The 26,314-nt window shown below is 33.5% G+C and overlaps 1 protein-coding gene across 2 annotated transcripts in view; it reads right to left on the minus strand.

The window, feature by feature from the left end:
- Window positions 1–26,314, minus strand: part of LOC145248219 (uncharacterized) — a 501,013-nt gene that overhangs the window by 71,953 nt on the left and 402,746 nt on the right. For both annotated transcript variants that reach the window (XM_080110085.1, XM_080110086.1), the window contains one exon: window positions 8,416–8,499. In XM_080110085.1, the coding sequence (XP_079966211.1) occupies window positions 8,416–8,499 (84 nt within the window). The remainder of the gene's footprint in view (window positions 1–8,415; window positions 8,500–26,314) is intronic.

The raw sequence follows: 26,314 nt of genomic DNA on the forward strand, positions 1-26,314 counted from the left end.
TCAGAAAAACAATTGAATGTCCTCTGTTATTTTGGGTCACCCTGTATATATATATATATATATATATATATATATATATATATATATATATATATATATATATAGTAAGTTAATAAAAATAGGAAAATAAGAAAAATAAGGAAATAGATATATGCAATTAAGCTACACAGAATATTCTGCATTTCATTCTCATGAGAATTCGTCAGGCTTATAGGTTTTAGTCGCCCCTCCATCAAGGCCAGACTTGCTGCTATGGTTTTAAATGATCTGAAATACCAGCCAGGGGAGACGTGATTCAAAATATTTCACATATGTTATACCTCCCCTCTTTGGTTTTCATAGATAACATGAATTTCACAGTGTATAAGGATTATTTGATATTGGAGGTATTCATAATCGTACCCTATTTCTAAAAGAGGGGAGATATGACATATGAGAAATATTTGGAATCAAGTCTCCCATTGCTGTCATTTCAGATCATTTGTATGAATAGCAGCAAGTTTTGTTTCTCCCCTTCATCAAGGCCAGAGGTTTTGGGGAAATATATATATATATATATATATATATATATATATATATATATATTTTTTTTTTTTACACAGTGATCACCACTTATCAAGGCCCGGAAGCCACTCAGGGATAAGGGTTATTGCAAGTACATTACGTTAGTGTGGAGATTTGATGAAGTGGTTACTTAAGGGGGCGGTTCATTAGGAATTTGTTAACATTGGACTTGAAGACATCCAAGTTGTAGTCAGGTGGGAAGCAGGCAGACGGAACAGAGTTTCACAGGCGTGCAGTTCTAAGAAAGAAGCTTTGTTCATGGAATCCACGTTTTGATTTAGGCACAGATAAAGAGTGGGGGAAATTTTTCACAGTGGATTCGGCTAGACGGGTGTTTTTCATGAAAGATTGGCGAGGGGGGACCAGAGATTGGAGTTCAGACGAGCACCTGCCATGGAAATAACGATAAAACAAGGATAGGCTTGCAACGTCTCTTCTGTGGGAGAGAGGTTGCAGGGTAGAGAAAAGGGCATCCCCCACTAAGCCACGAAGTCTATTTTGTACTCTGTCAAGGCAGGATAGGCTGTTTTTAGCAGCTCCTGCCCAGATATGGCAACAGTATTCCATCCTTGGACGTACTTGGCTTTTATATAGATAGAGAATTGCATCAGTAGTGAGATATCTTCTGGAGTGGTAGAAGGATCCCACTATCTTTCCAGCGACCTTGGCAACAAACTTGATGTACGTGTTCCATTTCAGATCAGGAGTAAAGGTCAAACCCAGAATCTTGTCAAAACACAGGGCCTCACCCAGACGAGAGCCATCCATCACAATTGATGCCAGATGGGGATCAGAGCGTTGATGATGTAAGGATAGGTGATTGGTTTTGGATGTATTAAAGGTAACCAGCCACATTTTCCCCCACTGAACCACGCGCTCGAGATCAGAGGAGAGAGAATCAGAAAGAACTTTGTAATTTACAGCCTTTGATGTGTTGCCGTAGATGGTCGTGTCATCAGCATAGATGTCAACGAATGATTTAAGTATGTGTTTAGGGAGGTCATTGATGTAGATCAGGAAGAGAGTTGAGCCTATGATTGACCCCTGAGGGACTCCAGCATTTATATTGCAGGCCTCCGATTTTTGTCCATCTACCACTACTCTTATGAGCCTATCGGAGAGAAATGATTTAATGGTTGAGAAAACATTTCCAGTTGTACCGTAGCTGGAAATCTTGTGAAGTAGACTCTTATGCCATACCTTGTCGAAGGCCTTTGATATGTCAAGAACAATTGCCCTAGAAAGGAAGCCTTTGTCAAGAGATTCACTAATCCTGTGGCATATAACCGTCAGCACATCTGCAGTAGATCTTGCAGAGGGGAAACCATATTGTGTGTCACTAAGAAAGTTATTCCTGCTGGGGTGGTTGACTATTTCTCTATTTAATATGGATTCCAGCAACTTACTCATAACACACAGGAGACTTATTGGTCTGTACTGAGAGGGAGATGACTTATCACCTGAATTCTTAAATACAGGGCAAACTGATGAGGTCTTTCAGGGAGTTGGAAAGCACTTCTCCTTAAGGCAGCGCTTAAACAGTTTCGTAAGTATGGGAGCAAGTTCTGGTTGAAGCTTTTTTAACACTATAATTGGGATGCCATCAGGGCCAGTTGCTTTACTGGAATCTAGGTTCTTGATTAGCTTAGCGACCTCATGCACGGATATTTGTATGTTACCTAGCTTGTTCTGTGTTATAGGAGGAAATATGGGGAGTTGATGGCCTTCGTCGCATAGGGTAGAATTAGCTGCAAAGTTCTTTGCAAATAGTTTGGCCTTGTCTGACGCTGACGAGATGACCTCTGGTCCATTGATAATGGTTGGGATAGAACGCACACTTCTGTTCAGGATCATATTAGTTATTTGCCAAAACTGGTGGGAAGCAAGCCGCTGATCAGCTACCTTGGATTTAACAGACTGGGCATATAGCTCTCTTGCATTTTTTATTACTCTTTTACAGTGGTTGCTGGCAGTCCTGAAAGCAGCTTTAGTCTCAGTGCATCTATTACGTTGGTAGTTATGGAAAAAGTGATTTCTGTGTGCGATAGCAGCAGCACATTCTGGGGAGAACCATGGCTGGCTATTAGGTTTTTATTGGAATTTTTTAGATGGTATGAATTGGTCTATGCCTACAATTAACCATTCGGTCAGATCTGATACTATAGAGGACACTTCCTTTTTAAACATGGAGTGCAAAGGTAAATCAGATATGAATGTACGGAAGCTATCCCAGTCAGCCATAGAGTATCGGTATACAGTACGGTGGAGGGGTACGTCTGGGGGCTTCTTACATTTCGTTTTTATCTTAACTGATACGATGGACTGGTCGGAGGATCCTAGAGGAGAATGAACGGAACATGAACATAGCTCAGGGGAAGTTGAGAGAAAAAGGTCTAGGAGGCTTGCATATTGACCGGGTGTATCGGGCATACATATATATATATATATATATATTTTATATATATATATATATATATATATATATATATATATATATATATATATATATATATATACTAGCAAAAGTACCCATCGTTTACTGGGTTCAAAATCAACTCTGATTTATGAAAGTATGATAGGAAGGGTTGTAAATTTCGGTTGAATTTGGGGGTATCAAAACCAAAGCAAAATATGATGAAAGTAAAAATAAGATAGATAAACCCCATAATTTATTATACCATACCTGTTCACACTGAAACACTTATCACAATATTCTGTGGATCTATATTAAAAAACCTTGTTAAACTTTTTGACATATTTCCATTCTATGGAGGTCAGTGTGAACGAACACCCCATAATTTTATTATACCATATTTCTTCAAACTGAAACATAATTATCAAAGTATACTTACGTAGATAGATATGAAAAGTCTTTATTAAAGTTTGTGCCTATTTCCATTCTATGGAGGCCAGGTGCGAACGCAGACTCCACAATTTTATTATACCATCTCTATTTAAGTTAAAACATACTTATCAAAGTATTCTTATGTACATCTATATCAAAAACACTTGTAAACGTTTTTTTTTTTAATTTTAAAATTTTTTATTTCCATACTTTGTGGACAAGGTGCGAACGCAGATCCACAATTTTAATGAACCATCGTTCTGCCAGATCAAACATACCCATTCCTGTGTCTCGATACATCTTCTATCATTATATGTAATCAGTCAGTTTTTAAAATAGTCAACCATATAGGAGCCTATTCGTGACCACACACACACACACACACACACACACACACACACACACACACACACACACACACACACACACACACACACACATTTAGCTTTATATTATATATATATATGAAATTTCTGCTCTGTTTACCCATTGAGCACTCTTTGGTAGACACATGCTGTTTCATTGGATGTACTTCTAGGAAACTAAACTCTACTGGCTATATATATATATATATATATATATATATATATATATATATATATATATATATATATATATATATATATATATATATATATGTTTATGGTAAAAATATGCTTTCTCAATTATATTTCACCCTTTATTTATACTAATCCTTTTATTTATGAAGCTCAATGCATCTTGAATATAATTACAGAGCATATACAAATAGATGACAAAACAGCTATATTTCACATTCGAAGATTTAACCATTTATATCTTTCAACATGTCAAAACTTCCACTCTCATTATCTGTATTTGTTTCATAGCAAAGAATCAATCATATAATTATTATGTTAATTTTGAATTTTTTAAACATGAAATATACGAATATCCAAAATTAACGTAATCATTATATGATTGTTTCTGCTCTACGAAACAGATAGTCTCTAGAGTGGACGTTTTGACATGTTGAAAGACATAAATAGTAAGATGGATAATATCTTGGAATTTGGAAGATAGCTGTTTTGTTAACTGTTTATATATATATATATATATATATATATATATATATATATATATATATATATATATATATATATATATATATATATATATATAGTTATCCACATACAGTACTGTTTCGCTGTTTCACAGCTCACCAGTGCAGCTAGACAGGCAACTGCCTCAAGCCAGGATCGAAACCCAACCACCCAAATGACAGTCAAGGCTTCTCACCATTACGCTATACGCTGCTGCTGTGAGGGTAATGAATTAACGATGTTTTGACATCGTCCAAATGCATCTGCTCGATTTTTTTACACAAAGAAGCATTGCTTAATACGCTAATGGCAATTTGTATATCACTTCCCAATATGCTCAACCCAAGAGGGAGCATTATAGTCATCCACATACAGTACTGTTTCGAACTAGCCTATGCACAAAGACATTTATTCTTTAGACCACTTACAATCTCCAACAACATGCACTCGGATTATTATAAACATAAGTATTTTATTTTTACCACTTTCTTGGATTCACCGGATTTTGACTCAACAAGCATGGGAACCCACTCTCACGTGAAACTAATTTTTTCTTTTTTACTTCATTATTCTACATTTCACTTCCATGCTAGTATGATCCTTTTCATACTTAGTTTCTTATAATAATGGCAATAATATATATATATATATATATATATATATATATATATATATATAAAGGTGAAAATGTGTGTGTGTGTGTGTGTATGTGTGTGTGTGTGTGCGTGTGTGTGTGTGCATTTCCCTTCCAAATAAGTCTGTCAATTTTCAGTCTAGAGACTCGAGATTTGACATAAGGAGTATTGAATTTTGAGAAAATCTTTTTAATTGGTTTTCGGTCAGAAATTTGGCTGTCAAGGGGTCAAAGTTCAACGATTTGATCTTTGAAAGCTCTACCAAGCTCCTCCGCCAGTTTTGGGTCTAAACACTTGAAATTTTGAATGTAGGTTACTTGGACATGGATTAAACTTTATAATTTGATTTGAGCCCAAAACAATAAATGTTAAGGGGTTGAAATTGGGGTCAAAGCTTTAAAAACATTTGAAATTTTACATAAAGGGTATTCAGAGATAAAGCAAGCTTTTTAATCGGTTTGGGTCGAAAATTTGAGCTGCCAAAGGGTCAAAGTCCAAAAGATTTGAGCTTTGTGGTGTCTAGCAAACTACTCTGCCTATTTTGGGTCTAAACATTTCAAATTAATACATAACGGTTATTTAGACTTGCGGTAAGCATTTTAATCAGTTTTGGAGCAAAAATTTGGCTGCCAAAAGGTCAAAGTTGAAAGAGTTGATCTTTACAGGTTCTACTAAATTCCTCCACCGATTTATGGTCTAAAGACTTAAAATTTTAGATGTAGGTAACTTGGACATGTGTAAACTTTGTGTTTTGATTTGAAACCAAAATAATAAATGTTAAGGGGATCATAATTGGGGTCAAAGGTTAAAAAATTGACCTCTGCAGACTACGAAATTATTCAGACAAATTTTGGTCTAAACATTTGAAATCTTACATAAAGTGTATTCAAACCTAGGGCAAGTTATGAACAGTACATAGGGTTCAAGCAAAGCCGAGCTGATCTGCTAGTATATATATAAAATAACGAAATAAAAAAGATGCAGTGTTTACCTGATGTAAGCAATGATAAACTTCAATCGAATATAAATACCCGTATTTATATATACTTATATATATTTTTATTTATTTTTAAAACAGTAATCTACATAGATGCGTGTTTCGAGGTAACTACCTCTCATCATACCAGTATTTATATATATTTTTATTTATTTTTATTATTTTTAAAACAGTAATCTACATACATGCGTGTTTCGAGGTAACTACCTCTCATCAGCGTAGCTTGACTGCTTCTAGGAATCGAACTCCAGACCATGTTTACCAGAGTCCAGCGCGTTAACCGTTCTGCCAAGAACTCCTAGACGATTTTACTGTTTTATTTTCACCGCTTATAAATTTTAGAGTTGTTGTCATTGTTTTTTTTAAACGATAAATGCGGTTAAATAGTGGCCTCGCCTTAAAGCTCATTTTTATTTGGACGTATATAACATTTTTATTTATATTTATTATTTTTAAAACAGTAATCTATGTACACGCGTGTTTAAAGGTAAGTACCTCTCATCAGAGTAGTTTGACTGTGTCTAGAATCTAGTATTTATATATAGATATTTTAATCCGAAACAACAAAAAAAAAACTCAATACAAAATAGAGAGTAGAGCTTCTTATAAGAGAAAAAAAATTAAAACTGTAAGTTGAAATTTACAATCAAATTTATTGTTCGACTGAATACTCCAAAAAACAAAAAAAAACACGTAAGCTGCAATCTTATGCCGGTTTGTTTTTATTATTTTTTATATTTTTTACATTTTTTCACTTGTTGTTTTTAAACGATATGTACATCTTTGCAATTTTTGATTGTAATAAATTGCAGTTTCATTTAATACCATAACCAGCAAATTCTAGCATTGCTACAAATATAATTTGCTGATTTCTTTCTGTCCTCTGATGAGAAGAATAGCAAGAACAGCATTCTTTGAAACTCAGCGGAATAAGGACTTTGTAAATTGTTTTTGGAGTATTCAGTCGAACAATAAATTTGATTGTAAATTTCAACTTATAGTTTTAATTTTTTTCCTCTTATATATATATGTATATATATATATATATATATATATAGCTAGTAATTGTCTAGTCATTGACGGGATGAATTAATTTATTCTTACTTAGTGGTTGGTTAGATTATTTACTAGATATATAATTGGTTGGATATCTGATAAGTTGATTGTAATATGGGTTGGTGTTCTTGGATGCTTAAACGGATGGTTTGTAGATAGTTTATTATTTGGATGGATAGTTCGATGGATGGTAGGATATATGGTGTATTGATTAATTGAATTTTTAGTGGGTGTAGGTGGTTGTGGCTTATCAGTTATATGGTTTATAGAATAGATTTTTGAGTTTATTAGTTGAATTTCCTTCTTGATGGTGATAGTCGTTGTGGGTTTTTCAATTATATAGTTTGTAGAATAGATTTGTAGGTTGGTTAGTTGAATTTTTTGGTGGTGAGTATGGTGGGTTTGTCAGTTATATTGTTTGTAGAATAGATTTTTGAGTTGATTTGTTAAATGTTTTTTTTTTGGTGGTGGTGGTTGTGGTGGATTTGTCAGTTACAGAGTTCGTAGAATAGATTTTTGAGTTGATTTGTTAAACTTTTTTTGGTGGTGGTGGTTGTGGATTCGTCATATAGTTTGTAGAATAGATTTTGGAGTTGATTTGTTAAATGTTTTTTTTTGGTGGTGGTAGTTGTGGATTTGTCATATAGTTTGTAGAATAGATTTTGGAGTTAATTTGTTAAACTTTTTTTTGGTGGTGGTGGTTGTGGATTTGTCATATAGTTTGTAGAATAGATTTTTGAGTTAATTTGTTAAACTTTTTTTTGGTGGTGGTGGTTGTGGATTTGTCATATAGTTTGTAGAATAGATTTTGGAGTTGATTTGTTAAACTTTTTTTTGGTGGTGGTGGTTGTGGATTTGTCATATAGTTTGTAGAATAGATTTTGGAGTTGCTCTGTTAAACTTTTTTTTGGTGGTGGTTGTTGTGGATTTGTCATATAGTTTGTAGAATAGATTTTGGAGTTGATTTGTTAAACTTTTTTTGGTGGTGGTGGTTGTGGATTTGTCATATAGTTTGTAGAATAGATTTTTGAGTCGGTCGGTTTGATGGATAAAAAGAAGAAAGTATAGACACACTAACAATTTTCAACACATTTTTAATAAACTTACTTTTGTTTAATATTCTGAATTTTACAAAAAACTTTAATTCAACTATGAGTTAAATGTCTGCTGCACTTCTTTTCAAAGATATTAAAAAAATGAAATTTTAGTTCGAATAGAAAGAAAAGAATCCACAAAAACAAAAACTATTCATCTTACTTTATCCTTTTCTAATTGGATGTTCGAATAATCGTTGTTGTTTTCGGACTGTTCCTTGACATTTTGGTAAGATCCACACACAATCTAGAAATAGAAATACAGACATAGATTAATGCAATCGACTAATATTCATACCTGATAATTTGTTAAACCATTAAACCATCTTGAATAAAAAAAGTCCTTAGTAAGAAGATATTTTAACTAGATGTTATTCAAACAATATATATATATATATATATATATATATATATATATATATATATATATATAAAATGTTAAAAGTCCATGTATGCTTCTAGAGTAGTGATTTCAAGGTTATGGGGTTTTTTGAAGCATGAAAACGACGTTATTAAATACAAAAAAATATCATTTTCATGCTTCAAAAAACCCTCATAACCTTGAACTCACTATATATATATATATATATATATATATATATATATATATATATATATATATATATATATATATATATATATATATATATATATGTATATATATATATATAATTTTTCCCATATATATATATATATATATATATATATATATATGGGAAATATGTGTGTGTGTGTGTGTGTGTGTGTGTGTGTGTGTGTGTGTGTGTGTAGAATATAGATATAGATATACATGTATATGGGAAAAATTCTGACGATGGTGTAGGACGTCGAAATATTAATTTTAACAAATAAATCTTTGTTTATTTTACAAAATATTGCATTGCAATTCAGCTTATAAACATATTTTATTTTAAAACTTAAACAATGCTTATATCATGGCGAACACAATCTTAACTAATATATATATATATATATATATATATATATATATATATATATATATATATATATATGGGTGCGGGTGTGTGTATGTGCGTGTGTGTGTGTGTGTGTGTGTGTGTGTGTGTGTGTGTGTGTGTGTGTGTGTGTGTGTGTGTGTGTGTGCTCGTTTTCTAATTTTGATTACAGCATCTCGCCCTGATATCAGTCCTTACACAAATACTAGACATTTAAAATTGTCTGCACTGAGGTCTGATAGTTTAAATTCGTCGCAATTTTTTTTAACCACGACCGTATATGTTGCGGAATCATCTTTGTCGTTTTCTTTTTTCCTTTTTTTTATCAGATTCAAGCATTTCCGTCGTTTATGGAATAAAGAGACTTTCGAACTAAAATGTTCCACCGTATCGGCGAAAGATAGTGCTGACTGCTGAAGTTGTTCGCGACAAAATAAATGTCAAAATTATTGTGTTCAACAGTCTTTAATTTGCGCAATAGAAAACAAACAATGCTGACAATTTATGCTGAAGAAGTTATCGTATTCTCTGTGGTAAGCTGAAAATGACTTATATTCTTCTGGTGCAATCGCATTACATATTAAATATTGTGAAAATGCAGTATTCTTCTCAGTGGACGCATTATTTTTTATGACTTTCACAAGTAACTCCTCCATAGGTTGTTGATTTTCTTGTTGTGGGCTTGTAGTCGTTCGACTTTTTTCTTTGTACGCTCATATTGTTTTACCAATAGTTCTTGCAATTAAAGTTGTTTTTCATCCGAGTTTCTGGTGTCCGAATAATTGTTGTGCTCTTGCTGCTGCTGCTGCTGCTGCTGCTCTTGCGATTTCACATTTAGAAAAAAAAACAAAAAAAAAACATCATACTCGCATGTACATGCCTCAGTTTCTGTATGAATAAAAATATTATATTTATGCGCATTAACGACCGGGAAACGCCGGATGGCCTGTTAATGTGTCTATAAAATTGAGAATATGTGTATGTGAGGACACTTCTCAACCTATATATTCAACGAATATTTGATCTACAGACTTGAAATTTGGTATATAGGTTATTCAGACACGTGGGAAAAGTTTTAATCGGTTTTCACCCGGAAAAGGGGTGCTAAGGGGTAAAAATTGGTGCTTGGTTGTCATCGGATTTTTATCTGTTTCTCGCCAGTTTCACGACGGCGCATGCGCGGTCGTGAAATATGATAGCTTCCTTATGTTAAAAATAATTAGGTTTGAAAACACTTTTTAAAGATCGTGGCAAGCTGGTCTAATGATTAGAGTACTTGACTCACTGACTTAAGGTTTTAGCTTCGATCTCAGCTTGAATTTACTAACTAGAGACCTCATCAGGCAACAAACCTTATTTTGGAAAACGGAATTCTAAATTAAGAATTCCGTTTTCCAAAATAAGTGTTGTTGCCTGATGAGATCTCTAGTTAATAAATACTAGTAGACCGAAACATGCTCATGACTGTGTAGCAACAAACTACTGCTTATGTAAAGAAAAATGTAACCTGCTCTACTTCTGTATTGAGCACTCTTGTATGAACCTCGTTATATTTCACTGGTTACCCTACCTTTGGAAAATAGCAACCTCAAATTGTTTCATATATATATATATATATATATATATATATATATATATATATATATATATATATATATATATATATATATATATATATAAGCAAACAGTTAATAAAACATATTAAAAACACTTTGAAAAAGAGTTAAAAACATATTTAATCTGAAAAGGAAACACTAATTTTGCTAATTCCTACCCTCTGATGAGAAGGAAAGTATTTCTTCGAAACTCCGCGGATTAAGGACTATCCACTTATCAAGTGTTTCCTTTTCAGATTAAATATGTTTTTAACTCTTTTTCAAAGTGTTTTTAACATGTTTTATTAACTGTTTGCTCCTATTATAAGCTCTATCTCCTATTTGGTTTTATCGAGCTTTTACATCTGGCTGAGATTAATGTATAAATATTAATTCTTTAATATTCATAATATACTTTAGTTTTACCATCTTGGATCATCTTGGTAAATTTAATTGTAATTTTTATTTTATTATATATATATATATATATATATATATATATATATATATATATATATAATTATTTTTTTACTATAATAATTAAATACCTACAGACACTAGTGTTTCATCCTTTCGGGATTCTTCAGTGCAGGGTGTCACGATTACTACCAGTCGAACGATTCGAACCCCGCGACACGAGACATCTCTGGCTCGATTAGCGGAGGCCGTATCCATTTGGCTACCATTAACCGTGTGAAATAGCGTTGAATTTTAAACATTTTAATTTAAATGTTCATTACGTCAGACAGATAGTGATCAAATCGTTATACGATGATCTACGCATAAGAGCTAAATTGACCGACTTTTTAATTCAACTGAAAGTGCTCAACGATAAGAAACAGATTTCTTAAATATATATATATATATATTATATAATGCAATAGATCTGCTGGTATGCAAATCCAGTGATTATTGGTCTGACAAAATATTATGTGCTGTAATATTTTATAAAGACAATCCCAGCTAAATAAAAATTGCTCAATTTACCAGATAGAGCAAATAAATCATAATTTAATAATTTAAATTTTATGATGTGAAATGGTTAAATTTTATGATGTGAAATGGTTAAATTTTATTATATGCAAGAGAAAGAATACATTTCAATAAGTATATCTCCTTCACTTTTTCAATGTTTACCCATCTCCTCAGAGAAGAAAAATATTTGCAAATATTATAAATGGTTTATACCTAATTTGCTAAATGCAATAAACATAGAAAATCATAATTACAAGTTTTTAAAATTTTTAAATCATAGAGTAAGGGAAATTATATATTGGTTCAAAATGAAAGGATATTGAACTTCATGTCCAAATTGTATGGTAAATTCTGAAGTGATAGTCTTTGGTAACAGTGAGGTAAAGGGAGCAGGGATGGGTAAACATCGAAAACCTATAAGTTAAGGAGATATACTTATTGAAGTGTATTCTTTGTCTTGCATATAATAAAAATTTGACCATTTCACATCATAAAACTTTGACCATTTCACATCATAAAACTTAAATTACTCTCCATATATATATATATATATATATATATATATATATATATATATATATATATATATATATATATATATATATATATACGGGGTGGCCCATAAGTCACTTTACATTTTGAAAATTCAATAACTTTTTTTCTATTAATGTATTTTAATTTCTCTTTTCAGAATTATAAAATAGAGTCGTTGGAAATTTTTTGTATAGATAAGTTTATAACAGAACAACGAGTGAGGATAATTGGATTTCACTTTGAAAATGGACGGTCAATTGTTGCAATGCAACGATCTTATATGCGCCATTTCAATGTTCAATATCCTCTTAAAAGATATGCTATTGAATTTGTTCAACCCCAGTTAGTAAACATGCCAGGGTATTGATGGCAAACAAAATGGAGCAAGTGCATATACAGCTAGAGCAACAATGCAGTTGTTAACTGTAATGTTTCAGGATCGAAAAATCTCTTGAAATTTCGATTTTGAATGGCGTCCACGTGCATCTAATTTGACAGAACTAGACTTTTGGCTTTGAGGATATCTTAAAGACAAAGTGTATGCAAATAAGCCTCGAAGCATCCAAGAACTTAAGGCAAACATACGCAGGAAATTCTTTTCCTACAACTTAACCGATGTTAAGAACTGTGATAAAGAATAGCTTAGAAAGAGCTCGACTTTCCAAGGGCGAGAATGGAGGCTACTTAAGAGACATTCTCTTTCTTAATTCAATCAGAACAAATTTCCACACTATAAACTGTGTAATAAAAAAAGAATTAATTAAATACAGTCATTTAAAGAAAAGTTATTTGACTTTAAAACTGTAAAGTGACTTATGGGCCACCATATATATATATGTATATATATATATATATATATATATATATATATATATATATATATGAACAAATTATTAATAAAACATGTTAAAAGACATCTTGAAAAAGAGTTAAAAACATATTTAATTTAAAAAAAAATTTAGCACAAAGAATCTTAGCATCTAATAACAAAAAAATTAAATCAGCCCAAAAAATCCCTTTCCCAATCCAACCAAAAAGAAACTGCAACTGTATTAACAAACATCTTTGCCCACTCAATAATGATTGCATCCATAAAGATGTAATATATTCATGTACAATTACAGAGCTCCCACGCAATTCTCCCATAATAGATAATAACATTCTGCCACCAAATTATCCTTCCTCCGTCCCTCCCTCTGACATAATTATTAATCCAACAAACGAATCAACCAGCCCCTCTATTTTCAATCATACAACCAGCTATAATAATAATAATAATATTTTTCATAGCAGCCATCCTAACACTGATAACACTAATTATCCCCTCCAAACCAATCCTGCTACAATTACTGTCCTACCCTCTGTTCATCAAAATGAACAAAATTTAAATTCTCTTCCCAGTATAAATCAACAAATTAATATTAATTCTCGACCCCGAGCTATTAATAAAATATATACATATATAGGTGCTACTTCAACTTTAATAAAGAAAAGAATCTCAAACCACACTTCTTCTTTCAATAACCAAAATTCAAATAATAACCAAGGAACTTCTCTAACTACACTGGTTAAAAAGCTTAACTCTGCCAATACCCACTTTTCAATTAAATGGACCATCCTAAAAAAAGTTAAGTCTTACACTCCAGGGTCTAAGTCTTGTCACCTCTGTACATATGAAGCTATAACTATTATAACCTCCCCTCAAAGTAGTAATATAATAAACTCTAAAAACGAACTGATCTCCTATTGCAAACATATGTCCAAGTTTAAATATGGTAAATTTGAAATCACATAGCTATTAATTTAACCCTTCAAATATATATTTTTTTCCATAATTTTTTTTTTTTAATTTTTTTTTTATAATCTCACCTTCTAAGCTTTTTATATTTTTAATTTTATTTGTTTTTTTTTTTATTTCTATGGCCGGTTTTCCATCTGCTGTCTCCGTTTTATGGTATAAGTATACCTATTAATTAAATATATACATCAACCTACTCATTTTTATTCTATGTATTTGTTTACTTATATTTCACTATATGCATTTACATACACATTTATTTGCCTTATTCCGGAGTTTTTAGATACCGGCCTCTCCCTCCCCTTATTTTGTATGTAAGTATGTATGTTTTGTTCAACTTGTATATGTTTTTGGATATGTGTATATATTTATGCATGCGTGTGTGTTTGTATATATATGTATATATATGTGTGTGTGTTATTGTATATGTATACATATATGTATATATGTTTATATGCGTGTGTGTATGTATATACATGTATGTGTGCATTTGTGTGTCTGTATGTATATGTATGTGTATGTGTATATATATATATGTATGTGTGTGTATATATATAATTTTCTATTTTTATTTATATATTTTTTATTTATTTACTTTCATTTATATATATATATATATATATATATATATATATATATATATATATATATATATATATATATAACAGACGCCCCATTTCTTAAACTTGGCCATTTATTTGTTCTTCTGATCAGTTTTCTTAATTTAATTCTGGGACTTTCACGTGCATATCTAAGCTGACCTAATTATTAACGATAACTTTCTCGCTTTTTGTTTGGGTCAGTTTGACCTTGCTTTTCAAATTTAAACTTTTACCGCTTTTCGGTTTTTTTTTTGGGGTTTTTTAAACCTTAATTTTTTTTTATTCATCCAACCTTGACAGACATGTTTGAAATTTATCTCCAGTGCTTTTCTCTTAATGATTTGGAATTCATTCCATTTGCGCTTTTTTTCCAAGGAACTCTGCCTTTTGGATTATTTTGGACCATTTGGAATTTACCCATTGGATTGAAATTTTAAATTCGACCGTTTTGGATTTTACCATTTTTGGATTTTTACCCTTCACCGGACTATCCATTCATGTGAAATCTTTTTATCATTTTTCTTTTGCCTCCTGTTCCCCTTACCTCACCCGTTTTTTAACCAAGTAAGATCTGTGACTTACTTGTAGTTTCATTAAATACTTTTATATGCAAAATCTGATCCTGCATTTTGCTAATTCCTGCCCTCTGATGAGAAGGAGGGTATTTCTTCGAAACTCCGTGGATTAAGGACTATCCACTTATCTTGTGCTTCCTTTTTTAAAATTAAATATGTTTTTAACTCTTTTTCAATATATCTTTTAACATGTTTTATTAATCATTTGTTCATATTTATAAGCTCTATTTCCTTTTCGGTTTTATTGAGCTTTTAGATTTGGCTGAGTTTATTTTACTTGTAAACATTAACTCTTTAATATTTATAATATATTTTAAGTTTACCATTTTGATTACCTTGGTAAACTTATTGTAATTTTTATGTTTATTTTATATATATATATATATATATACATATATATATATATATATATATATATATATATATATATATATATATTTATATACAAAAATAATTATATCCCAAGTTTTTACATTTGCTGTATCAACCGTGTATGTGCATAAATAGTAATATTAATGAATAAATCTCATTTTTGCACAGGCGCTAACTAGACAAATAGAAACTATTATAAAAGTAAAAAAATCAAAACAAAGAAAAACCCCGTGGAATCAGGAAAACTGAACCTGTATAATTTAAGTTCTCCTCCCCCAAATATCGGCACCAACTGGCACCACACCAAATAATCGTTAAGGGTCAAGAAGGATGGAAAGACCGAGGAAAAAAAGCACTAACCAGACCTCTACTGGATGAGTGCAAAAAGGACTGGGACCTTGGAGAGGCTTATTGTCACCCAAATTCCAATGTTGGACTACTTCAATATGTCGAGGACATCACCAACATGACTCACCTACAACACCAAAACCAGCCTGATCGTCACTATCTGCCAAGTATTTGCTGAGCTCCCGTTGGCGCTTGTGGAAAACGCATGGTGGCAGTTCTGGAAGAGAAGCTTTGTTCATGGAAGGTGCATTTAGATTTTGGCACAGATAGAGAGTGGGGGAAATCGTATATAGTGGTTGTAGCTAGTCAAGTGTTTTTTGTGAAAGTTTGGCAAGAGGGAATCATAGATTGGATTTCAGTCGAGCACTTGCCATCTATACATGATATATCGTATGGGCCTCGTATTCTACATTGTTATTTATTTCTACACTTACATATTTATTTACAGCAATGCTTCAAGTAAACTACCTTTTTTATTTTATTTAAAATTACTTTAAATTAATTTAATCTGTTGTAAGCATTTGCTACAGAGTGCAGATATGTATATAGCAGCAGCGGCAGCACCACAGCAGCAGCCATATGCAAATGACCAAACCGGTTGCACGATGTGTCAACAAAGATAAAAAGGACATATGTGTTCAGAGAAGCAGGATTTGAGATGTGTTCGAGACACGAGAAAGACAGAAATAAATGTGTAACACATGTGGTCGACAAGCGACAGGAAAAGACGTGTCCTCAACATGGGCGGTCAAAGACAGAGTGCCCCATGTTCCACATGGAAGAGTCTTGTTAAGCACATTGGAGTATGAGAAGATTTGTGAACAAAGTGTTCTTCTAGAAGTATCTGTAAATAAATGCCTGTTGTTTCAATTGAAAAAAATGTGAGTTTGTTTCTTTACGACTGCCTGCATATGTATGGGTCCTGAGTGCTGACATTTAATGACTATGTTACATATTATCTGAATAAAATAATCCGTGTTCAGCCATAAATACATAACCAGATTATTGGTCCCCCGACAAAGAAGGGATTGGACCCAGTAATTCATTCACGTTCATCCGTTCATTTGTTTGCACTTTTCTCAATAACTACGCCTTGGATTTTTTGGAAATTTTCTATAAACATTTATCATGGAGAAAGTCAATTTTTGCCAGAACAGATTTTCTGGGATAACTCTGATTGCTCCCTTAGGTGCCATTTTAGGGGCAAAATTGACCCCCCACCTAAATCGTTCATCTGTTCATTTGTTCACACTTTTCTCAATAACCACGCCTGGGATTTTTTAAAAATTTACACAAACACTAGTCATGATAAAAGTAAATTTTTCCCTCATGGAGGGGGACCCCACATGCTCGGCTTGTTTTATGGCAAATCAAATTGGTTAAAATTTACTTTAAATGTAAAATTCTTTAACGCAAATAGATCACAAATCAGAAAGTAAAGCAAAATAAATTATTTCTGAGAAATTCCCTAATTGCATTTCCTTAAAAATAATTTATGGCTAATAGTGATGGTTGCCGATAAATTCATACTGTTGATGTCTTTATTTTTATAACCTATGCTAAGGAGTTCGGTAGAATACTACCTTTCTAGCTGGGATCACGACTCATTCTTTTAGTGTAAACTTTGTATTTTCCTATTGTCTAATAAAGATGTCTATTTTCTTATTCTTGTGTATATTCAATACTTCAGGAATATGGTACTACACTTATAGGAAATGACGTCAGTTGGAAAAATTACATGAAAATGATCGATGAAGACATTAAACAAACAAATTATATACACACCCATACATCTACTCAGCACTTGTATATATTACATGCATCCACACACCACACCACACACATACCATACCCACACATTACACCATATACATACCACATCCATACACCACACACATACCATATCCACGCACCACACCACACACACATACCACATTCACACATTACACCACACACATACCATACCCACACATTACACCATATACATACCACATCCACACACTTCACCACACACATACCACATCCTGACATCACACCACACACCTGCCCACTCTTGACAGACCACCTCTACATGCACACATATAACACAAAGCTACTATTACATTAGATATAATCCATTTTATGTACCATAACAAATGTGATAAATTCACTCTCATATGCATAAAAGTGAGAGTATTTTCTTATTTTACACTAGCATGGCTACCAGACAAAGCTCAGGAGATATGGCCAATAAAACTGAAGAGTTAAAAAAATCTTTATCATTATTCTCTTAAAATGTTTCTCTCTCTCTACCTTCTTTTATCCCATCTATCTATCACTCTCTATTCCCCTTTCATCTCCTCACTTCTCTCCTCCACCCTTCTGCTCCCATTCTCCGCCCCCCCTTTTCCCCTGCTCCACTCTATCCTTCATCCCCCTCCAGTCAAGAAGGATTTATCCTCCCTCGACCGAGTATGGAACACATACTATACTTTTTCTGAGTCTGAAAGCGAAGAAAGTATATTTAACTTTCGAATGTCAGATCGATGATTGACGGAAAAAAGAAAGTAATTGTAAATATTAAAACCCTAACCCTAACCCTAACCTTCCTAACTAATTTTTCATTTTTACTAAATAATATATCAGCTTTGTAGGTGTGCTTTGAGTAGTATGTGACTTTTAGCTTAATAAACACACACGCATATTTTATCTGCTAGAGGCTATTCTCAAGTGGTTTTGGTATCTCTGTAAAAGGGTTGGTCAGTACAACCTGACGTCAGGATACGTTTCTCAATGAGTAAGTCCTGACTTTTTAAGAGATAGAGAAGAGTTTTGATTGAACAGTCGGATGTCTATGCATCTAATACAGAAATTAAGTGTTAACTCCAGAAAGATTGACATTTCTAAGGACTTCGTCATCATCATCAAATGGTGTCCTGCCTGGTGCAGGCATTGACAGCTATCGCTCTCCATCTATCTTTCTTTCTCTCAAGTCACTCATGAATTCATTGTTGCTCATAATTTGGCATGTTGTCCAGGTGTTCAAACTGTCAACCTATATTTCTCACTGTCGTCCTCTGCTTCTTCTACCCATGATCTTTCCTGTCAAGCTAATCTGTTCTTTTCTGCTTTTTCTGTAGACATGACCCATGAATCTTATTTGTCTTTTTTGTACTGTTTTTATTAGAGACCTTTCTGTGTGTTGCCATTTCTAATACCTTCTCGTTTGTTTTCTTTTTTGTCCAGGATATCTTCAAAAGTTGCCCCTAGTCTTTTCCTCGTGGAGTTGGTGATTGTCCAGCAATCACAACCGTACAATAGAACTAAATGAAGACCCAAGAACTTACTTAAATAAAATGAAAACAAATGCTCTTTATATAATAGACTAGCGTTTCCCAGTCGTAAAATACGCTTAAATATGATATTTTAATTTATGCAGATTTCGTATTTATTATTATAGAACCAATTCTCGATTGATTATTATATTGTACCCAATATATAGTAATGCTCTTCCCTGGCGTGACCTAATCATAAAATACACTTCAATATGACGTTTCTGAATTTTTGAGATGAGGATTGGTTATTTGTATTACTTGTCGGACTAATGTTCTCATCTTGGGTGTCGATATAACCTCCGACCTTCTTCAGGTGTATCTTGTCGAATTCGGGAATTTGGACTGAATTTCGAACGGAACTCTTTATTTCCTTCACAGGGGTAGCGTGCTCTTGTTCCATCAGCCATGACTGAATAGAGGTCCTAAGTAAATGTATTTTTCAGTCGCCTACATTGAGGATTGAACCTTCAACCTTCAGGAGAATATCACTTTTAAAATTGATTTTTCCCAGTACTCTAACCACTGCACCACGTGTCCTTGCAGACAATTATAGTACGAATTTTAGGAGCCTTAAACTTATTTTTATTTCTAGTTGTAAATATCACCATTACTATATATTAATCTATATCTATCTCTATACTTATTACTTGTAAATATTAATGTTTTTACTTTTGACTTGTATATATTATCTATTCTTTATAATTACTGGTTCCCATATAGTATTGAATTCTATACTAGGTCTACTTAGCAGTTGGTTATTCCCCAGCATATGTGCTGCTGCTTTCAGTTTTAACCGTTTCTCTCTGTCTATATTTTTTACTTCGTCCCATAATGGTAGATGGTTTCCCTTTTCTTTTCAGATATGATCAGTTATACCTGACTTTTCAGTCTCTCCGCGTACTACGGCTTTTCGATGTTCTTCTAACGGTGCATTCAATGGACGACACGTTTCACCTCTTCTTCCTTGCCATGTTGTAAATTTGGAGAAAGAAGTCTGTTTGTAAAGAGCCGCGCGTTGTTTCTAGCGGTTGTGTTGTGAAATGTTGGAACTGTGCGTAGCCAACGCGAGAATATCGTCAAAGAACAAGAATTCATATAGAAACGTTGTTTTAATTTGAATAAAATAAACATTCAAACATTTCAAAATACAACCGCTAGAAACAACGCGCGGCTCTTTATAAACAGACTTCTTTCTCCAAATTTACAACATGGCAAAAAGAAGAAAAGAAAAAAAAGAAACAATACACTGAAGATGGAGTATACCTCTGAAATATATTTGTGATAAAATTCAAACAAGTAAAATATCTGTTTATTTTCCTAATATTACGTTGTATTTGGCTTTCAAGCGCACTTGATGCGTATTTTATTATATATATATATATATATATATATATATATATATATATATATATATAGAGAGAGAGAGAGAGAGAGAGAGAGATAGATAGATAGATAGATAAATAGATAGATAGATAGATAGATAGATAGATACGAAGTGCCTTCAATAAGTTTCCAAGCGTTTTTTGTGCAGACATTTAAAATTGGCGTAAACTTTTAAAAATTCAATATATTATTGTTATACATCTTATGAGATGACTGGCCAATTTTTATGATTTCAGGTTCAAATGAACAGCTGCAGTAGGAATTGGAATACACCATACTAAAGCCTGATTGTCGTAGCTAGTGAATTTCACAAATGCAATCTGGACGTGAGGACTCATCAGAAGAAACCAACAGTCAGCCAAATTCCCTCCAATTCTTTATGTAGATTCACTGATGCCGGAAATGTTTCTACTTTAATAGTTTTGTTCCTTAGAACTGCTTACCTTTGGAATTTCCTCCCTGCTCCTTGCTTCCCCAACTGTACCAACATGCAGAAACTTGAATGTTATGTGAACACAACTCCCTACTTAGCATGCCTCTATAAATTTGGTCCCTTATTCACAGTAGCCTCTTACGTCTCGACGAGAATTTACTTTGTTTAAAGGGTGAATAAAAGTGCAAAATAAATAAATAAATAAAAAATGCCCGTAAAGATCACCATGACAATCATGCAACGCGTATTTATTGGTGAATATAAGCAAATTTTCGAATGGAAATAAGGCTTTTTCTTCCGAACCACCAAATAAAATAAAAACATATAAGCAATTAACATTTTTTTCTCTTTATCCCGCTGCAAAGAACATTGGTAATTTCTTTCTTGATATGGAAAAATAAGGACAATGTATTGTAACACATGATTTGATCAGAAATATTACATAAATTATTTTTTTGATTCACATTTTTGCTTGTTATTTTTCTTCTTGGATTTATTATATCCGGACAATCCAAGTAGGCGGATCTCTTGAAATAGGTTTAATGCCTCCCTTCTCCCCAAGATTGTGTTTAGGATGACTATAGGCCAGGGATCTCCAATGTTTTTGAACAGAGGAGGGTGGGGAGGTATATTGTTGACATTTTAGAGCTACGCAGGCTAAAATAAATAAAAGAAATGACCTAACAGTGTTTTATACTATTTTACACACTAGCTTTACTTTTTAGCAAAACTCATTCTCCAAAACCCCATTCTTTTAATCATTTTCTGACAAAAAAAAAAAAAAATTTAAAAACACCACACAATTTTCACACATTTCCATTTTTTTTTTTTTTTTTTTCCATTTTTCCAGAATATTTTTACATTTTTCATAAGAGCTCCGCAAGCTAGATTAAAGACTTTAGCGGGCCGGATGTGGCCCACGGGCTGTAGTTTCGAAACCCCCGCTGTATCACATATTGCTTTTCTTTCTACCAACAACCTCCTATTAATGGATGATAATCGCATAGTAACAATCTGAATGTACTGGTCCATGTCATTCAGCCCTTTTTACCCTTTTTTTTTTTTTTTTAATTTTCTCTCTACCCCGTTTCCAAACCATATAAACTACTGAAGCTCTCCCTTTGTACCACAGACATAAGCTTATCTTAAACGTATTGATTTATGTATCAGGAAATATATTATAAATTTGATTGAATTAAGTAATAAAGATGAATTAACATTCTCCTGTTTGTTCATCCTTTGTCATCAATTGTCATAAATATCAGCTATTTTCCCTATTTCTAATGCGTCTGATCTTACATAGTCAAAATGGTGGATTTATTTTCAACAAAAAATTTAATTGTTTTGATTTAGTTCTTTGTGTAGACTGAATAATGCTGACCAATGTAATTGATTATTTTCCGAATATAGGAGTAGTAGTAGTAGTAGTAGTAGTAGTAGTAGTAGTATATCCAGTGATTACCATACAATAGAACAAAGACTTGCAGATCAAGCAAGACTTATACTAAAGAGAGGCTGGCTCTCAGAACTGGAACTCTGTTCCGTCTGCCTGCTTCCCTCCGGACTACAACTTGAATGTCTTCAAGTCCAATATTAACAAATTCCTAATGAACCGCCCCCTTAAGTAAACACTTCAGCAAATCTCCTCACTAACTTAATGTACTTGCAATAACCCTTATCCTTGAGTGGCTTCCGGGCCTTGATAAGTGGTGATCACTGTGTAAAAAAAAAAAAAAAAAAAAAATACAGCGAAAAGTAAATGAGGAAATTGAGCATAGAGCATCCCCCACTGGAACCACACCTGTAGAATCACCACAGACGGAGAACCTGTGAAGACTGGACCCTACAAACGTTGAAATCGGGAACAATGAAACAGAGCTAACAAAGGATGAAGCAGATGAAATAGAAAAAATAATGCAGTTCATGAACGAGGAAAAAACAAAGCTCCCGTCTCTAAGGAATCAAGAACTGAAGAAATTAAAAGCAGAGACAGAGACGGTTAATAAGCTCCTCCCACAAATCACAACAGATACAATCACAGACTTAAAAAATTTAATTTACGCAGGAGCCAAGATTGGTAAGTAAAACAGCCGGGGAAAGAAGCATCGACAAAACCTGGATGGGAAATAAGGCTAGAAACCCTAATTAACAAATATAAAAAAGAAGCCAAAACGATAAACAGGAAGAAAGCGACGTGGAGCAAATTGAAAATTGGAAATGTGACCAGCAGGGAGAAGCTCAACAAGAAACGTGAAAATCTGAACCAAAATATAGCAGCAAAAGAAAGGTGATTAAGACAAGATATACAAATCTGAACAGTACAAAAAAACAGGACATTTGAAAACAATGAAAGCCAATTCTACCAAAATGTGAACGGAGGAAAAACAAAAACAGAACGAGCAAACCCGACGGAAACAAAACTCTACTGAAGTAAGATATGGAAAGAACGATAAGAACACAACAGAAATTCCGAATGGCTTAAAGACATGAAAGAAGAATTACAAAAAATCAAAGAAGAAACAGTGAATGAAATCAGTAAGGAAACCATAAAGAAAACCATAGGAAAATAGGAGACTGGAGAGCATCAGGACACGATGGGATAGATGCATACTGGTTCAAAATATTCACAGCACTACACGAAATGAGAAGAGGTATGCAGGAAACAAATGTGGCAGCTTGGATGACAAATGGCAGAACCACACTGATACAGAAGAACACAGAGAAAGGAAGTACCCTCAGCAACTATAGGCCTATCATGTGCTTACCCACTATGTGGAAAATACTAGCAACACAACTGAAAGAACAAATCTACCACTCCCTGAATAATCATGGATTCCTCCCCGAGGAACAGAAAGGATGCCAGAAAAGAAAAAGAGGAACACATAATCTGCTATACATAGATCAAAAATCCTAAACGAGGCAAAAAGAAGAAAGAATTTAGCCATGGCATGGATCGACTACAAAAAAGCATACGACAGAATCCCCCAAGCATGGATAATAGAATGTTTAAAAATGTATAAAATACCAAGCAGGATCATCAACGTTATTGACAATGCAATGAGAACATGGTGGACCGGAACTGACAGCTGATGGACAACACATAACAGAAATAAACATGGAAGGAGACATCTTCCAAGAAGACTCATTATTGCTATTACTGTTCATCATAGCCATGATGCCCCTGAACAATATACTGAGAAAGTGCCAAGCCAGATATAAGTTCTCTAACATGGAAGAAAAAATTAACCACCTGATGTACATGAACGATTTGAAACTTTTCGCAAGGACTGAAAATGAACTCAAGATATTAATAAACACCACCAGGATCTTCAGCCAGGACATCCAAATGAAGTTCGGTGTGGAGAAGTGCACACTACTAGTGATAAGAAAGGGGAAACTGGAGGCGACAGAAGGCAAGGAACTACCCAACCAAATGTAGATGAAGACATTAGGGGGACAAGATGCCTATAAATACCTGGGATTTCTGGAAGCAGACGCCATCAAAGCAACAGAAATGAAAGAATTGGAAAGAAATACCTCAGGAGAACAAGAAAACTTTTGGAAACGAATTTATACAGCAGAAACCTAATAAAAGGTATAAATACATGGGTAGTATCACTAGTTAGATACTCTGGACCGTTCATAGGATGGACTAAAGAAGAACTGAGACACCTCGATCAGAAGACCAGGAAACTCATGACCATGCACAATGCATTACACCCGAAGGACGATGTTGATCGACTCTATGTGAAAAGGAAAGATGGTGGGAGGGGACTGGTTTGCATAGAAGACTGTGTGAATGGCGCCAAAAAAGAACTAGAAAAATACATAATGCAAAACACTGAAAGAATAATCATAGCAGCGAGAGACACGGAAAAAATCAATAAAACAGAAAACAGAGATTCAAAGGATAAAACAAGAAAGAAACAACTATATGAAAGATTCATAAGGATGACAAAAGATGAAAATAATAAAAACACTTGGACATGGATGTGAAAAGGACACATAAGCTGAGAAATTGAATCCCTAATAACCGCAGCACAAGATAACTCCATAAGAACCAACCACATCAAAGTAAAGATTGATAAAACACAAGAAAACAGTAAATACAGACTCTGTGGACAAAGAGACGAAACGATAAACCATATAGTAAGTGAATGCAGCAAACTGGCCCAAAAGGAGTACAAGAACAGGCACGACTAAGTGGGAAGGGCAGTACATTGGAATTATGCAAACAACTACATCTCGAATGCACAGACAAGTGGTACAAACATAAGCCAGTAACAGTACTTTAAAACGAGAATCACAAAATCCTATGGGACATGGATATACAAACTGATAAACCTATACGGGCAAAAAGACCAAATATCGTAATAATTAACAAGAAAGAAAAATCTTGTCAAATTGTAGACTTTGCTGTTCCAGCCAACCACAGGGTGAATATCAAAGAAAAGGAGAAATGGAGCAAATACACAGTGTTGGCCAGAGAGCTGAAAGGGATATGGAAGATGAAGAAAATCAAAATAATACCTATAATAGTAGAAGCACTAGGAACAATCTCAAAAAACTTTGAAAAAAGAATGGGAGAAATTGGAATCAGGGGAATGACTGGGAAAATACAATGAACAACAATCATGAAAACAGCTGAAATGTTAAGGAAAACCCTTGAATGTGGAAACTAACACATATGAGCAACAAGCGCGGACCAGACAAATTGCTGCAGAGGCAAAACATGAAACGCCACATGCAACCAAGAACATTGAAGCCGCATATCTATAAATTCTCTAACCATACCCAACTCCCTATTACCACATAACTGACCCCCCCCCTCAAAAAAAATAAAAGAAGTGAGAACAAACAGCCAAGTCAGTCAAGGAGGAAGGAAAGACCGAGGAGAGAGTACTAATAGATCTCCGCTGGATAAGTGCCAAGAGAATGGGGATCTTGGGGAGGCTTATTGTCACTTAAATTCCAGTGAAGACCAATAGCCGCTGCCAACGAAAAATCAATGGCAAGCAGCTGTTGCGATAATGCAAATTTATTTGCAAATACTATCGAAAGAGGTGAAGAGTAATGGAAATCTGGGGAGACTTGTCACTCAGCTTCCAGGGAACACCACAGGCTGTTTTCAAGGAGAGATCTTTGATAACCTGTGTGAAAGCTCCTTTTGAGCCAAT

Source organism: Euprymna scolopes, chromosome 26 (assembly GCF_053919585.1).
Source record: "Euprymna scolopes isolate OS-2025 chromosome 26, ASM5391958v1, whole genome shotgun sequence".
NCBI lineage: Eukaryota > Metazoa > Mollusca > Cephalopoda > Sepiida > Sepiolidae > Euprymna > Euprymna scolopes.